This window comes from Dermochelys coriacea, chromosome 1 (assembly GCF_009764565.3).
Source record: "Dermochelys coriacea isolate rDerCor1 chromosome 1, rDerCor1.pri.v4, whole genome shotgun sequence".
NCBI lineage: Eukaryota > Metazoa > Chordata > Testudines > Dermochelyidae > Dermochelys > Dermochelys coriacea.
In genome coordinates this window covers 96,347,675-96,364,862 of record NC_050068.2, presented here as the reverse complement: position 1 = coordinate 96,364,862, position 17,188 = coordinate 96,347,675, and the positions used below count along the sequence as shown (strand labels likewise).

General features: G+C 43.4%; 1 protein-coding gene across 8 annotated transcripts in view; it reads left to right on the top strand.

Annotated features, from left to right (window-relative positions):
- Nucleotides 1-4,402: 4,402 nt before the first annotated feature.
- Nucleotides 4,403-17,188, top strand: part of ABCC4 (ATP binding cassette subfamily C member 4) — a 199,697-nt gene continuing 186,911 nt past the window's right edge. For 2 of the 8 annotated variants that reach the window (XR_005295451.2, XM_043504668.1), the window contains exon 1: nucleotides 4,403-4,669. Coding sequence is in view for 6 of the 8 variants with exons in the window: in XM_043504668.1 (XP_043360603.1) it covers nucleotides 4,596-4,669 (74 nt within the window). In the remaining 2 variants the exon portion in view is untranslated. The remainder of the gene's footprint in view (nucleotides 4,670-17,188) is intronic. The other 6 variants (XR_005295447.2, XM_043504667.1, XM_043504664.1 and 3 more) reach the window with 6 other exon arrangements.

Below are 17,188 nucleotides of genomic sequence, written 5' to 3'. Positions count from 1 at the left end.
AGGAGGCATATGGATGAGTAATTTGTTGTGCTCACAGGAGCATGGGGTCAGAGAAGAGGTTGATATTATATGTTTCGCATCTTGGAATCTGGGTCTATGAGGGCTTTCCTTTTAGTTACTCAATGATCTCTGAGTATGGCGTGGGAAGGAAGAACAAATACTAGCTAAAGGATAGAAAAGAAACTTCTAAAGTTCTGTCAATGAGCGTGAGATTCCCATAAGCATGTGTCACACTGATGGTAAATAGAAGAGTCCCCTTTGTGGCACCTTCTAAAAGAGCTAGGAGATTATATATATGTAAAGGAAACTTGGCATCCTGCAGAGCCCCCAGGGCTGTGGGTCAGAAGAGGGAATTTATGCTTTCATATGCTATTGGACTAATTTATATGTGCAAAACCCCCAAACTTTTCTAAAACTATTTCAGTTCTAAATAATACGGGAAAAGCAAGCTCTGGATTTCTTAGTGAATAGGATGAAAACTTAAAACCAACTAAATCTCAAAAGAGGATGGATATGCCATCCACTTGGACTGACCGTTCCTATTTACTGAGCATGGTGTGAAAAGTATGTCACCGATCCATCTCTCCCAAACAGGGCTCACATTCTGTGCCTATTGCCTATTTAAGAAAATGGCAGAATGTTGTGGCAGGGCCTTGGTGAATACTTACATACACAGTCTCCTGTCATTACCCAAAGATGCCTTTTCAAACACATCTTTAAACTGTATCTGGATCACCCAGATATTCCCGGTCTGAAGTCTTAAACATGGTAGACAATCTGTCCAAAATTCTGCAAGAGCAACAGACAATCAATCTCTTATGAAATGACACTTAATTCACTTCAGTCTATCCAATCAGATAAAGCTACAACTTATTCTAGAAGCAAATTCACTGGGAAAGTTGGATAGAGTCAGAATGCCTGAGTTTCCAGAAGAGAAAAACTCCCACGAAAATTAAAATAGGGACAGGTGAACCCATCTATCCACATTCAGCAAAAGAATTTTATAAGTAGATATACTTCACAGTAACTGATTTCACAGTGTCCAGTATTCAGTCAAGATTTGAACAGAGACTACAAAATTGTTCGAAATCTGGAAACTCTCAAACACTCCACATATAAGAGAAATGCAAGTTCAAGATGTGCTTTAGGTGTAAGGTTCTGATTTCAACCCTGACTGACAGATTACTCAGCTTCCTTTGTAAGCCATCTGCCAACCTATGGAAAGACCATTACTCAGTGGAATGACAATAATCTACTTCTTGTGGTTTTATTTTTTTACAAATAAAAAAATGAAAGTCACTTTCTGATATTGCATTGTTGCAAAAGACTTCTGAATGACTGAAGTTAACCAGAGAATATTTTTAATATCATACCGACAATAAGAAAAATGGTTATTTTTTACAACTGTAATTCACAAGCAACTAGATTTTGCTATTTTGCCCCAGGAAAAGGATGGTTATGAATACAGGTTAAGATTAAAATTTACATATCACTTTTGGTGATCCCATTCTTTTCTTAGCCACATGAGCCTAATTCAAATAGCATTGAAGTCCATGGGAGTTATATTGGCCCCTATTATAGCATTAACTTTTCTATTGGTACATAGTTGGACAAATTTGATCCTCTGAAAGCAGTGAATTGACCGATTTATTGAGGGGCAGAATTTGCTTTGTATGTTTTGGGAGATGATCTAAATACTTCAGATCCTATAATATACATTTTTCTGAAATCTAAAATTAAAGTCCTTTCATTACTTCAGCCCTCTATAACCAACAAGTAAGAAGTATACTATTCCTCCCAAGATCCCAGGGGACAGACTGAGCTGGGACACAGCAGTACACTAAACTAGAGCAGCACTTTGCTGTCAGTCCCATCAGTTTCTACTAAATGAGAGCTTACCTTTGGGGAAATGGGATTTGTTAGCTTTACGGTTCTAAACCTTTCAAATGTGAATTGATGTAGTGTCTTCAATCTCCACAAAGACAGCCTGAACTGTCCTCTTTCATCTCAACAGTGTGGTATCTGGAAGCTATAATGATAGTTTAAATGGCAGCCTTACTAACTATTTCATTGCTGATCATTCTAGAAGAAAAAGTCAGACATCATGAAAGGGAGGGCAGAACTTGCAGAGACTTCCATCTCAGTCTCCTTCCTCCTTCCCTGAAACAATCTAACTCTAGCTGAGCACTACAAAATATAGCATAGGAAACAATCTCTGACTACTAGGAGGGTGCACTATCTGACCTAGCAAAGATCAGATCTGGGAAAAGCCCTATGCTTTATTTAGATTTATTTTTAAATAGGTAAGTATTCTTATGATTCTTTTCAGATTCCTCTCCCATATTTGTATCAATTTAAAAAATGTAGTTTTCTAACAACTTCTCTCTTTGTATCTGTTAGTGTATCATACCTACTTTTCTCAGCAGCACCCATTCATGGTCGGCCACAATAACTCTCAAAGCATTAGATATACCTAAGCCCCTTCATTTTCAGTTTCAACTGATTCTTACTGAAAAATTCCTGGGTATTTTAAAAAGAATTATTCAGTTTTTTTTGATTCACCCTACTTTTGTATCATTCAAATATATACAAAATAACTTGTTTTATTAGGAAAATACAATACATCGTATGAGATATATGTATTATATAATACTTTAGTCTGCGTGTATATGCAAAGCTGCCTGTTGAAGAAGGCTATGCATTAGTTTAGAAGATACACACAATAAACAAACAAGCACACATGCTCTGAAGTGCACGCACATCTGAATGTACTGGTGAATCTTACGCCCACCACATACACATTTCAGACTGTTAGCAGATGACAGTTTAAAGATTTGACACACTAAAATGGGAAGAAAATGAAAATCTGTGTTAGAATACATTTCAGAACATAAGGAAGTATTCAAAAGTTTTATTAAAAGAAAAACAGGAGAAAAGGATGAAGTTGAATGTATGTCTGCAAATGGTGTGGCCCAATTATTAAATATAAATACTTATTAGCTAATAGTTCTAAGTCTGCAACAGTAAACTGTTTATTCAAATGAAAAGCTTTATTTGGGGATTAGAGATGCATTGTTTTCTTAAACTCAGATGTGGCATTGTGTTTTGAGTTCTGTTTTAGTTCCACAGCAAACCACACTGATGAATACAATTCAAAGCATTAATCTACTGAAAACTTTTTTCCCCTTTCCGTCCACCAAAAGAAACCCCAATATTTACCCAGAAAAATTATTAATAGTTTTTTGCACCGATTTTCACCTGTTTTTGTTGTTGGGACAATAAACACTGATAAATTCCTGGGAAAAATTAAATAAAATAAAAACTGAAATGAAGGGCCCTAGAAATATCATATATAAGTTATAAAAGCCACAGTGAGGATGAGCTTAACTCATTCTTTACAGTTGTTTCAAGAAGTTCTGTTTGGCCTAAGCTATTATTCTTCTTGATATATTGAACTAGACATTTTTGTTCTACCACCATGTAATCATTTACAAGGATTTGGAACACTTTCACTTGCAGGACAATCAATTTCATTAATATCTAAGAACTCAAGACCATGTTTCACTCATGCACATTCAGACTATAAAGTCTTCATTCATGTAGCAACCAAACCAGGCAAAGTTTATCACAGCAATTAACTTGGGACTTGGAACTGAGATTTGGAAATAAAATTTTCTGATAATATCTGGAGGAAAGCTTGGATAAAATGCTTCAGAAGCATTAAGCAGTTATATTTGTCTTATTTCAAATTTTTAAAGTCTTGTGGATACTTTAAGCTTAGGTGTGATGGTGTTTTCCTCCTGCAGCTGTCCACTGCAATCTAATTAGTGCTTATTTGTATTTCAGTAGCGCAAAAAGGGGTAGGCGCTGTACAAACATGTAGGAAAACTGCCTCTCTTCTAAAGAGCTGCCAATCTAAGGAAGTGGTTTCCAACCTGTGGTCCAGCAAGCCCTGGGGGTCTGCAGATTATGTCTTAAGATTTCCAAAGGGGTCCACAGCTTCATTCAATATTTTTTTAGGAGTCTGCAAATGCAAAAAGGTTGAAAAACACTAATCTATGGTCTCGTTCCTGCAAGTTGCTCCGTGGAGCTGGCCTCCTGCAGGTTCCCACTGCCTTTGCTAAGGCCCAAGCCCGGGAACAGTTCGGCGTCTCAGAAACCTCGCGTCCCTGAGCGAACCAGCAGAAGCCAGCGCCAGGACGGGCGTGCATGCGTTTGAAGGATGGGGGCTTAAACATCTAGGCTGAAACCCTGCCCGCAATGAAGGCCACGTCACAACTCCCCCCCCCCCCCCCCGGATCTCCAGGCTGACCGGCCATGGGGAGGCCTCGTTTCTTGCAACCTTGAACAGGGCGGCGAGGAGCAGTTGTGCAGCGCGCGGGGACCCGGGGCGGGCGGGCTCTGCAGGGGCGGCGGGCCGGGTGTCAGGTTTCCCGGAAGCGCCTCCGGCGCCGGCGCTGCGCTGCCGAGCCGGGCAAGCCGCTGTTGCCCGGCGGCCCCCACGCCTGTTGCACGCCGCGGGCCGGCCACGGAGCGGCCGAGCCAGCGGCAGCAGGTGACAGAGCAGCGGCTGGCGCGGCGGGGGCGGGGGGGGGATGGAGGCGCCGCGGCCGAAGGAGAAGCCCAACCCCCTGCGGGCTGCCAACTTCTGCTCCCGGCTCTTCTTCTGGTGAGTCGCCGCCGCGCCGGCTCCGCGGCCCGGGGGAGGGCCCCGTGCGGCCGGGCTGCTCCGGCCGCTGGCGCCCGGAGCCGGGCTGTGCCAAGGGGGGGGGGGCGGGAGAGCGAGCCGCGCGCACGGAGCCCGGGGAGCAGAGCAGCGCAGAGCGCCCGCGCCGCCGCCAGGTTCAGCCCGGCCGTGCCGGCCCCGTCCCGCGCTTCCCGGGGGGGGGGGGGGCGCTGAGGCTGCGTGTCCGTGCGCCCGGGAACGCCGCTAGCGGCCCCGCTCCGAGCCGGCAGCCGCAGCTGGCCGTGGGCCAAGTGTCACCGCTGACCGATCCCGGGGGCGGCGGCGGCGGCGGCGCTTTGCTCGTGGGGGGGGGGAGGCGCGTGTCTTTCGGTGCGAGCAGCCCGCTTCTCAAAGTCTAGGGCAGGGCAGGTCATGTGAGACCCGGTCTCCGGAGGGGAAATCGTGCCGCCGGCCAGCCTGCTGCACCCGCTGGGCGGCTACGGCGGGTTTGCGGCGACCCCTCTACTCGCCTCTTGTAGCGAGCAGCGGGTTTGAGAAGACCCCCCCCCCCTCCCCCCAGCACACAGCCAGGGGCAGGTTTCGGAGTCGCAGCCGCCTTAGTCTGCATCCGCAAAAGGGACAGGAGGACCTGGGGCCCCTGAGAGCACAAGCTTTCGTGGGCTCCCGCTCGCTTCAGCGGCAGGCGGTAAAGCGGCGCTATCAACCTCCCTTGCCTGACTCTGTTACCCGCAGGTAGTCGGGGGCCTTAGAGTAGTGCCCGTTTTTAAGGATCCCCTGTGGCTTGCTACTGTGCGCGATGTCCTTGCTTACCGCTGACTCGAGCCCCCTTACGCTTTTCCGTATGTCATTTTGTTGTTTTATGTAGCAGTTGGGGAAAGGGGAACCTTCTTTTTTACTTGTGGCAACACCTACCGTTGTCTGAGCCACCTGTGCTGAGACCAGTTCTGACGCAAGTTGACTGAAATCATGCTGTTTCTTACCTAATGGATCAGAGGCAAGCCATTCATTATTCATTCTAAAGAAATCTGCCCCTACCTCCATCAAACTCCTGTTTTCTTAAATGAGATCCCTCAAGCAGCAGGTGGCTCTCTGGGGAATCTCCCAAGGCAACAGCCATCCAGATTATTAGCTGACTGCTTCCTGCAGCCAGCCATTGGTTGTATCCTTTTTGGGGTGGTAGAGTTTTTCATAGTGGGGTGGGATGGGGAGAAGAGCCCATACAGATGTGCTATGTACTTGGGACCAGCTTCTCCACTGCATTTGCTCCTTTGCAAAGCTAATGTAAAATTTGACCATTCTGATTTGGTAGCATTTTACAGTTATTTCATACAGGTGTAAATGCATCCGATGAAGTGAGCTGTAGCTCACGAAAGCTTACGCTCTAATAAATTTGTTAGTCTCTAAGGTGCCACAAGTCCTCCTTTTCTTTTTGCGAATATAGACTAACATGGCTGCTACTCTGAAACAGTTGTACATGATTACTCAAGGTGCAAAACAATGGAGAATCAGTCTATTGTTTGCTGCACACTTTTTTTTTTTTTTTTTTTTGAAAAGGGTGTAGTCTATCCTCCCATTTGTCTTCTCTCACTTTGTGGATCAGGATCCTAGCAGAGCCCGTGTGGAAAGTTCCCCGGTAGGGTGACTAAAGGAGAAGGGAAGAGCAGCATTTCCCCCAATGCAGGCTCCACTTGCAGAGAAGGAGGGAGTGGTGAGGGGAGAAGTGCTGTATTCTTTGTTTGGAGCTCTTGGGAACTCAGGAAGAGTTTGAGTAATCAAACTTTGGCCTGATCCTGCAAACAGGTACAGAAGCAGGTACAGAAATCTTTTTTTGAGGATGGAGGGATGAACAAACAAAAATGTACAAACCTGGTGTTTCCAGATTTGCCTGTTACTTTGGGGTATGCTCATTTATTAGGGTTACTCTTCCCGCAGCCCCCATTGGCCTGGAGCAGCGAACCACGGCCAGTGGGAGCTGCAATCGGCCGAACCTGTGGACGCGGCAGGTAAACAAACCATTCCAGCCCGCCAGGGGCTAGTTATCGGTGGTTTACTGTCAAACTGGGAGTACGTATCAAGTCAGGTCCTGCAGGTATTATTCATTATTTTCCATTAATGCCTTGGATGATGGAGTGGAGAGTACATTTATAAAATTTGCAGATGACACCAAGCTGGGAGGGGTTCCTATCTTGTGGGAAGACAAATAAATTGGAGAATTAGTCTGGAACTAAAAAGACAAAATTCAGAAAAGACAAGTGCAAAGTGCTGCACTTAGGAAAGAAAAAGCAACTGCGCAGATATAACAGGGGGTTTAACTGGGTAGGCAGTGGTACTGCAGAAAAGGATCTGGGGGATGACTCAACAGTGTAATGCTGTTTGAAAAAATACATCCCAGAGTGACATGTGCCTAACAGGAGAGTCATATGTAAGACATGGGAGGTAATAGTCCTGCTCTACTCCACACTGGTGAGGCCTCAGCTAAAATACTGTGTCCAGTTGTAGGCATTTCCCTTTAAGAAAGAGAGTCAAAAGGAGAGTAACAACAATGATAAGATACTTTGAAAACATGACCCATGAGGGAAGGATGAAAGAATTAGGCATGTTTTAGTCTAGAGAATAGAAGCCGGAGGGTGAACATAAGTCTTCAAAGATGTAAAAGGTTGTCATAAAGGGGATGGTGATCATTGTTTGTCAAGTCCACCAAGGGTAGGACAAGATGTAATGGGATTTGCAGCAATGGAGATTTAGGTTAGATGTTAGGAAAAAAATCTATCTATGAGGGTAGTTAAGCTTTGGAATAGATTCCTAGGGGAGTCTGTGGAATCCTCATCAGGTATTTAAGAACAGGTTAGACAAACACCAATCAAGGATGGTCTAGGTATACTTGGTCCCACCTTAGCATGAGAGGATGGATAGATTACTTCTTGAGGTCCCTTCTAGTTGTGATTGATAATGATTAAGGCTGAAAGTCTTTCAGGGAGGTCACACAAGTCATGGATTCCATGACATTCCAGGACCTCCGTGACTTTGGCAACTGCAGCGGCTAGTGCAGCTGGCCCCAGGGCCACCCCAGCTGCTCGGACAGCCCTGGGACCAGCTGCACCGGCCGCTGCTCTGGCAGCCCCAGGCAACTGGTCCCGGGTGCTGACCTAGTGCAGCGGTCCAGGAGCAGCAGCAGTGCCCCAGGCCACCCCCGCCCAGAGGAGCAGCAGCAGTGGTGGGGCCCGGGGCTGCTCCTTGCCCGGAGCAGCGACGATGAAGCCCTGGGCTGCCACCCCACCCAGAGCAGTGGCAGCGGGGCTCTGAACTGCTCCTCACCCGGAGCAGTGGTGGCGTGGCCCCCGGCCACCACCCCCTGGGCCCAGAGGAGCGGTGTCGGCGGGGACCCTGGTCGCTCCCCGGCCTGAAGGAGTGGCAGCGGTGGGGCCCTGGGTTGCCCCCTGGCCCGGAGTTGTGGTGGCAGGGCCCCAGGTTGTCCCTCCCCCAGGAGCAGCAGTGGCAGGAGGGCCCTGGGCCGCCCCCCATCCCCAAGAGCAGCAGCGTCCACTGGAGCACCCTTCCTTCTCGCCCCCCCCAGCACCTAAGATTTAGGGGTATTTTTAGTAAAAGTCATGGCCAGGTCACTGGCCGTGACTTTTTGGTTATTGCCTGTGTCCTGTTTGTGACTTTTACTAAAAAAATACCCACGATTAAATTGTAGCCTTAGTAATGATATGTATTCAGCTCTTGTACAGTATTTTTCAATCTGATGATAGTGCTATTGGCTTACCAAGGAAGTCATTTAAGGTGAGCGACTATCCACTTCTAGATTTTAGTAATTCTCTTCAATAGTCTTAGTCAAGTTGTCAAGTCAAGTCACTGGACAAGACTCACTACTAGATTAGGGGCACACAGGCATTTTAGGTCTGGGTTTGGTTTTTTTCCAGTGACTTGCACTTTATGTAGTCATTTGCATCTGTGCAAATAACGGTTGTAATGTTTTACACCTATTTTGCACAGGTTTAGATAACTGCATGCTCCATGATCCAGACTGGATCATTAGACCATCTAGTCTGACCTCCTGTATATAACAGACCATTACATTTCACCCAGTTACCTGCCAGCTGAGCCCAGTAACTTGTGTTTAACTAAAGCACGTACTGTATTCCAGAAAGGCATGTAGTCTTGATTTGAAGCTATCAATAGGTGGAAAATCTACCACGTCTCTTGGTAGTTTGTTCCACTCGTTAGTTACCCTGACTGCTAACGTTTTTTGTAATTTCTCATTTGAATTTGTGTAAAAGTCAAATGCCTTACAGAAGTTTTTTTGCCTCTACACAACCAAACTTGTAATCTATTCAAAGAATTAAATCAGGTTTACTTGACAAGGCCTATTTTGCATAAAACAGTTGACTGGCATTAATTATATTCCTGTCCTTTAATTGTTTATCAGTTGAATTCCCTATAAGCTTTTCCATTATTTTGTGTGGGTTAAATGTCAGACTAACTGGCCAGTATGAGGCAATGGAGAATCAGGATCCTTTGTGCAGGTATTGCCTATAGTCTCTAAATATTTACCATCACACATAAGCATTTATTAGGTTTAGAGGTTCAAGTTGAAATATCTGCAGAACTCTTCAAAGAGGGGCTCTGCATAATGTCATGCAACTTGGGTATGAGCTGTCAAAGTCAAACTGTGATTTAGAATGTCAGATTAAAATATTAGCCATTGTTGGGCTGTCTATCAAGTTTGAAATGAAGAAAGGATTCTGTTTTTAAAAAAAATGCATTTAAGCACCAAATATGGAGAGATAGTGATGAAGATAGTTGCTCAAATAACTGAGGTCCCAATCACTTACTTCAACAGGGGTGAGGCGGTCTGCATAGAGCCTATATCAGGACTGGGGCTTTTGTACATCATAAACAGAAGCAGTTTTTTCTAAGATCAAAAGGAGGCTGAGCTAATAGGCATTTTGTAATAGATAAAAAGGCAACCTCCTGTCTCTCTGTTTACCAGAAATGTAACACTGTGCTGTATTCAAAGTTTATTCATTCAACAATCACATGACAAACTGTGCTCATTTTAATGTAACAAATAAATGTAGAAAAAAAACCCTACAAGGTACTTAGTAAACAAAAATAGTTCTTTAATAATAACTTAGTCTCTTTTGTGATACAGTTTTGTGTGGTAGAGGGTTGCCAAATAAACATTACAGTCTACAAACACACACTTTTGACACTAGGTCTGCTGGCATTTTCCCCATTTTCTGTGTATGGGAAAAACCTTCTGGGGATATGGTTTATATGCATTTGCAATTTAGAACCAATCAAATAACCGAATGATTTTTTGCCTCTGAAATGTCCCAGGTGGTGCAGACTAACCAAAAATTTCTCAGAGATTACAACCTTCACTCACCCCATCCCAAATCTCTGCAAAAATTGAAAATTAGGACTACAGTGTGCTGCCTGTTCCTGTCACTTTGCTCATAAATAATACCTCTGCCCCTTTGCTTCCTCCACTTCGAGAAATTCCCAATGCACATCTGGAAAGAAAGAAAGGGGAGAGAACAAAGTCAAATGTGGGTGGTAGAGGGAATGTTCTCCTAATTCTGTTTACATCCTACACTCCAGCCACTTGTTAAGACAAAGTGCGATGCAAAGTGAAAAGTTAAGACAAAGTGCGATGCCATTTGCAGTAGATTGTACAGATCTCCATATTACGGTTGGCTGTCTCTTTTTTGCATGCTTTAATTATCAACAAAATAATTAATATTTAAATTACCACTGATAGGCTTCAGCATCAACAGTTCTTTTAACAGATTAAGACCAGATGGCATCATTATGATCATCTGACCACCAGCATAACACAGGAAATAGAATTTCATCCAGTATTACCTGTATCAAGCCCATTACTTCTGTTTGAGCTATAGCATATCTTTTAGAAAGACTTCCAGTCCTGATTCAGGTGCTAAAGAATTCACCATTTCCCTATGTTAAGTTGTTCCAATGGCCAATTACCCTCACTATTAAAATTTTGCATCTCATTTCTAGTCTGACTTTGGCTGCAACTTGCAACCACTCAATCTTGTTGTGCCTTATTCTGCTAGATTCTGTCTACTGTTAGAAATCTCTTCCTCGTGTAGGTACTTGTAGACTGTGATGAAATCACGTCTTAACCTTCTCTTGGATAAACTAAATATATTGCACTTAAGTATCTCATTGTAAGGTATATTTTTTCCAGACTGCAAATCATTCTTGTAGCTCTTTTCTGAACCTTTCATATTGTTCAACATCCTTTTGGAAGTGTGGATCCTGGAATGTGACACAATGTTCCAGTTAATGGTCTCAATAACATCACATATAGAGGTAATACTCCATCCCTACTCAATATTCCCGTGTTCTAAGGGTTGTGTTGTCTCTTTTAGCTGCAACATTGCACTTGGAACTCATGCTCAGTTGGTTATTTGCTGTTACTGCCAAGTCCTTTTCAGTGTCACCCCATTCCAGGATACTCCATCTGTGTAACCCAAGGATCAGCAACTTTTGGCACGTGGCCCGCCAGGGTAAGCTCTAGGGTGGGCTGGGCCGGTTTGTTTACCTGCCGCGTCCACAGGCTTGGCTGACCGCAGCTCCCACTGGCTGCGGTTCTCCATTCCAGGCCAATGGGGGCTGTGGGAAGTGGCAGCCAGCACATCCCTCAGCCCGTGCCAATTCCTGCAGCCCACATTGGCCTGGAGCAGCGAGCCGTGGTCTGTGGGCACTGCGATTGGCCGAACCTACGGACTCCAGAGGCCAAACAAACTGGCCCGTCCCGTCGAGGGCTTACCCTGGCGGGCCGTGTGCCAAAGGTTGCTGATCCCTGGTGTAACCTATATTTTTTGTTCCTAGATGTCTGACCTTGCATTTGGCTGAATTAAAACCCATGTTGTTCAAATAAGACCACTTTACAGAACAGTCTAGATCGCTTGGGATAACTGACCTATCTCCATAATTATTTACCACTCCACCAATTTTTGTGCCACGTACAAACTTTACTAGCAGTGATACTATATTTTCTTCCAGATCACTGATAAAGATATAAAACAGCATACCCTGAACTGAATAATGGCGGTTATGATTTCAGGCAGTTTGTAGATTCAGGCAAATAACACTGCATTGTTTTACTTCTTGTTCACTTTCTGAAGATTTTCTTAGCAACGATGGGGGCTAGAGAACTTCCACCCCACCCCAGCCCTAAATGAAAGCTGTGATTCAGGAACACAAACTGAGGTCACTAAGCTGCTGCAAGTAGGCATAATTTGACCCATGGAAAAGGGACAGAATGTTATGAGTTTGAAGGTTTTGGATTTCTGAGTGAAGGGTAAGGCAGTTGAAATGGCTTCTAACATTTCACTCGGCACTTTGATATTGTGGAGCATCGAGTGGGGGGGAGGGTTGCCAGGGTAATGGTACCTCACAATTGGGGGGTAACATGGAAATCACTGGATGTGTTACTTCTGCTCAACACCACTAAGGGATAGTGCTCCGCAGATTGGAGGATCAGGCCCTATTGTGTAAAAGCTATGGACAAAAAAATTTTTTTCTGAGGCTTCAGAATTTCAGCTTGGCAGTGGAACTGCAAGTCCAAAGGGCATTGCTGAGTCTCAAAGGCTTTAAAATTCAAAGTTTTACACTGAATGTAATAACCTCTTTTGTAGTGCAAGCAAAACGAAAATCCACTTTTTCAACACCCAAGGGATTGTTTAAACAGAGTGTCAGTAAACAGGAACAAGTGGCAGCCAAACTGCAAATCACAAGAGTTTTTATAACAAATGACATAGCTCAGTCCACTTACTTAATTGTCGATAGTTTCTGTGATGGGGGATAAATATTTTTATAAAAAATTATGAAAGAGAAGAGGTGACCCTATTAAAGAAAACTTAAAGGGAATAATAAAAAAATAATAGGAATGTTACAGGTTACTTGCTGAGAATTCACACATTCTATTGTATGTAAGAACACTGAAGTTGTAGTTTCTATTAATACTTCTGGGGATAAAAACAACCAAATGGTAAATAACACTAGATTTTTTCCAAACTGGGCCAGACCATTGATTCAATACATGAATAAGGGAATAGTCAGTAAGAGAAAGCATGCAGGAACTTAAAGTAGAAGGTAATAGAACCATGCAAAGAACAAATAATGCCAGAAAATTTTATTGCTTTTTGTAATCAAATTACAAAGCTGATAATTAAAGGGCACACAATGCATGTTGTATATTTAGCTCAGTATTTAAGGCAGTGCCTAATGAAGCTACTTGAAAAAAAAAGTCTGAGTGCAAGGGAAAAATTTGGGTAAACAAAATGATTCCTGCCCAACTCCTGAAAAACAGCTGGAGGCTGAGTATAAACAGATGATTCCTGTAAAGTAATTTACAAATAGATTTAAGGAGAATTGGAAAAATGCAGTTTCCAAACCCATCTTCATAAGGAATTAAAGTTTGTGGAAATGTACAGGAGGTGGCTTTGTTAAATATTGTAGCCCCACAGGCAGTAACATCTCTATGTAATTTGAAAATAAAGAGCATGGAAACAGAAGAATTGCCATATTGGATCAGAAGAGTGATCAGATTAGTTTGGTATCAGGGGCTGCACTAGCTTTAGGCAAACTGAGCAGTTGCATAGGATGGCAGATTTGGCCTAGCCACTTCTTTGACTGAGGGGCAGCCAGGCCAAATCTGCCACCCTAGGCCTGTGAGGAAGGGGGCAGCATGCTGAAGTTTTGCCTAGGCATCAGAATGTCTTGAGCAGCCTCTGTCTAGTATCTGTCTTCGTGACAATGTCCAGGGGTGAAATCCTGGCCCTACTGAAATCAGTGGGAGCAGGATTTCACCTCAGATGTTTGAGAGGAAGGTGCAAGAATCCTTGTGGACAGCTGTGGAATAATCTGCTAAGGGCGATTTCTTCTTAAACACAGACGTTGGTAGTTTACATCCCTCTTTTTTTATACTATCTAGTGTAACTATTGATGTCCTTATTATTCATATAAATATCTACTATTCTTTTGAATCCTGCTAAATGCTTGGTCTCAGTGATAATTTTGTGGCAGTGAATTCCAAAGGCTAATTATGCATGTAATAACATACATCCTTTAGGCAATTTCTGGAAAACTCTGCAGACTTCTCCTACAAAGTGAAAACCGTTTTTAAATACTAGCTTTTGTTGAGCGCAATATAACAGATAGTCACTGTCCAAGTGGCGTATTGATCTACCATCCCTAGACTGAGGGACCATGCAAGTGATTCACTGCCAATCAGTTCAGTCTCTCTGTAATAAATTCTTTCCCATCAGGGAAGAAATGCCCTTTGGAACACTGTCAGATCTCAGAATAGCAGGGCTTTTTGATTTAGGAGATAGGATCCTATTCTCCTGTGTAGAAAACATCTGGCTTGACAGTGTTGATTCCAAAAACCATAGCAGGGACCTAATTCTCTTCTCTCTTACACTTGTATAATAGAGAATTAACTCAGCTGAGGTCAATAGACCCACATCTGTCCTCACACAGGTGCAAGTCCCATTCAAGTTAATATGAGTTGCACTCATGTGCAGGCAGAATTTCGGCCCATGAGTTACCCTGATGTGAAACTGCTCTGTGAAGAAAATCAGGCCCCAGAACATTCAGGGCCTACTCTCTTCCCCCCCCGCCATGATTTATGTATAGTTACTGTTTCTTCAGAGACTAATCACCTACATTGAAGTTCCGCCACCCATCTAAATGTCAGTGTAGTCACTGTAATTGGAGCTGGAAGAAGTCAAACTTTTCCCTGGACAGCCTTGAAGCTATTAAGCCATAGATCATCTGTATGTGATCTTAGAGTCCCAGAGAAGCCTTTTTATATGGGACTCAGGATTGATCAAGATACATCATGTGGTAACATACCAAGGGGAGTATGAATGCAGTTATGTCCATCAAGTCCATGTTTGTAGGATAGTCTCATTTTATAACTGCTGGTCCAGATAATGAGGCCTATTCCAGTCACAAGGTTCTGGATGGTGTCTTAGAGGAGTAAGTGTTTCTGAGGAGCAGTACATCTCGTGTGCTTGTGTCAGGTTGCTAAGTGACTCTCTCTTGACCCACTAAGGACACAGATTACTTCTTGGATTATTTCCAGAGTGGTGTCCTTGATCCTTGTAAAAAGGTCCCCTTAGGTTTTTCTCCCAGATGGGATGTGGGGAGACTCTGGCCATGCCCAGTTATCTACCATGGGTGGCCTATACATAGACCCCGGTTTCCTAGTCCTTGCAAACTGGGGATCGTGCCCATTGTGGGTCTTCTTAAGTATCTTCAGATGGGGGATCAAGGAAAAAAAAAAAGAAATGTCTGTGTCCTGAGGATAATGTCTTCCTAGAGCCAACTCAAAAGGAAAAAGGCCAACAGTACTTTCTTGTTTCAGTGCTGCTTGCATAGCAGTTTTTGAAGAGTCAGCTGGGCTCACTCTGTGAGGCTTACATTGGGAATACTGCACTCCGCGTAGGGACAGAGGTGGAGATCTTTTGGATTGGAGTTCCCCTTGTGACTTTAGGGATCGCTCTAGCAGTTTTCTGCACAGGGTGATCTCTTCTCTCATCTTCCTGCCGTTTCCTCCTTTTTAAAGGCCTCCTCCCTCGTCTACATGATTGACAGAGCTGGAGGGGCGGGCGCTCGGCCTGCTCACAGCACCTCTCTGGTGACTTCCACATCGGTGTGGTACCTTTGCACTCACTCATGTTCCTCTAATCCCCTATAAGAGATGTTCTCTTAGCCTGAACAGAGAATGCTCAGGGACTCTTCCAATAACATCCCCCTTTTTAATATATGCAAATTACTCTCGAGGAACACTTTTAAAGGCTTTGCACAAGTAGTATATTTTTGAAGGAAATGGTAGTTGGCCAATGCACAAGAACTGGAAGATCTTTCCGAGCAGTAGAGGTAGCATGACAAAAAGCACAAAGGTGAGGAAAGGAAAAAATATGAGGAGCCTACTCTTTTTAAGACTTGAGTTCCTGATGAATTGCCTGACTTACCATCTGGATGACTGAGTTTTGCTAATAGGAGTACAGAAACCTAACCTCTAGGTTATCAAGTCAAGCCCAGTCCAGGTTGGCAGTGACTGCAATTAATTATTCTTTGATGGTTGTGAAGTAGCATGTGGGAAATAAGATGGTCTCAGTTCAGTTCTAAATTGATAGATGTCTGTGCCACACAATTCACATTCACAAGTGGTATTCCCTATTGTTATTCTTAGTAAATAGTCTAGGGATTGAGTAAGAATAACAACTGAACTCTTATCCCCCAAAGTGGTCACTCCAGTTGAGACACACGAAAGGTAATGAAACTTGCACTGCTGTTGCTTGTGCTGATGTTGTTCTGTGGACAAATAAGGAACTTCTGTCTTGGGATGTCTCAAACCAAAACCTTTCTTAAGGAATAAATTCACTTAAAAAGAAAAAACACCCATCTAACCTTTCTTTATCTATAAAGCTTCACTTTTTTAAAAAAAGTCTTAAAACATGAGTTCCCTTATCTAGAGTTATGATAAAAGTTTACAAGGACAATCTAGACTATCAGAGATTTTCTGGTCTCTTAACTGATTTTTAATTCTTAAATTCTCTGTACCAACAGCTTTTAAAGATCCTTATTGGTGGATAGAGCTCTGATCTAATCAAATGTAAGGCAGATAATGCTGGTATCTAAGAATCTTAAATGAGGTTGTACCATGTATCTGTAATACTGTGAACATTTGACTTCTGGTAGATGTTCAGCTTCATATAATCCTATTTTGTACATTTGAATCTGTTTCACTTGAGTCTGTCAGTAGTGATAATCAGTTTGGTTTAAGCCTTTTTTTTTTTTTTTGTCCTTTATCTGTATTCCAGGATCTATAAACGGTGAGAATAAGATTTGTAATCCCTGTGAATTATGTGACTTTGGGGTGGTTATGAAGTTTTAATTGAAATTGAAAAAAAACCCTGAAGAACCAAAAACCACAATATTGGCTATGATTTATCTTGTGTGGAATTCTGCGTCTCTCTTAGATCCAAAACTGCTTATTAGTGTTTAAGTGTTGGCAGTATACTCAGTAGTGTTCAAAATGTAAAATAAGGGGACTTCGTCCTTTGAGTGGTCTCTGCATATTTCTTCTCATGGGATGCAGCAATAGATGCAGCCAGAACAATAAAATTCTACTAGCCGTAGCCGTTGGAGCAGCCACACACCTTCCCCCCCCCCCCCCCCGCCCTCATTACTGAATTCTGGATGTTCTAGGACAACCATCACCAGCTGGATGGTTACATTGTTGCTATATGGATCCATAGTAGAGGTTACATTAGTACACAGGGTTACCTAGTTTTATTTAGAGATAATCAAAGGATAACATGATGTATCAGAAGACTAAGAAGCCTGAATTCAAAAGATGTGTTTCTCATGCCTGGTGGTTTCCCAGCATCAGATACACATGCCAGATAATTGGCATGTTTGGGGGAAGAGCATTCTCCCTCTAAATGTCCG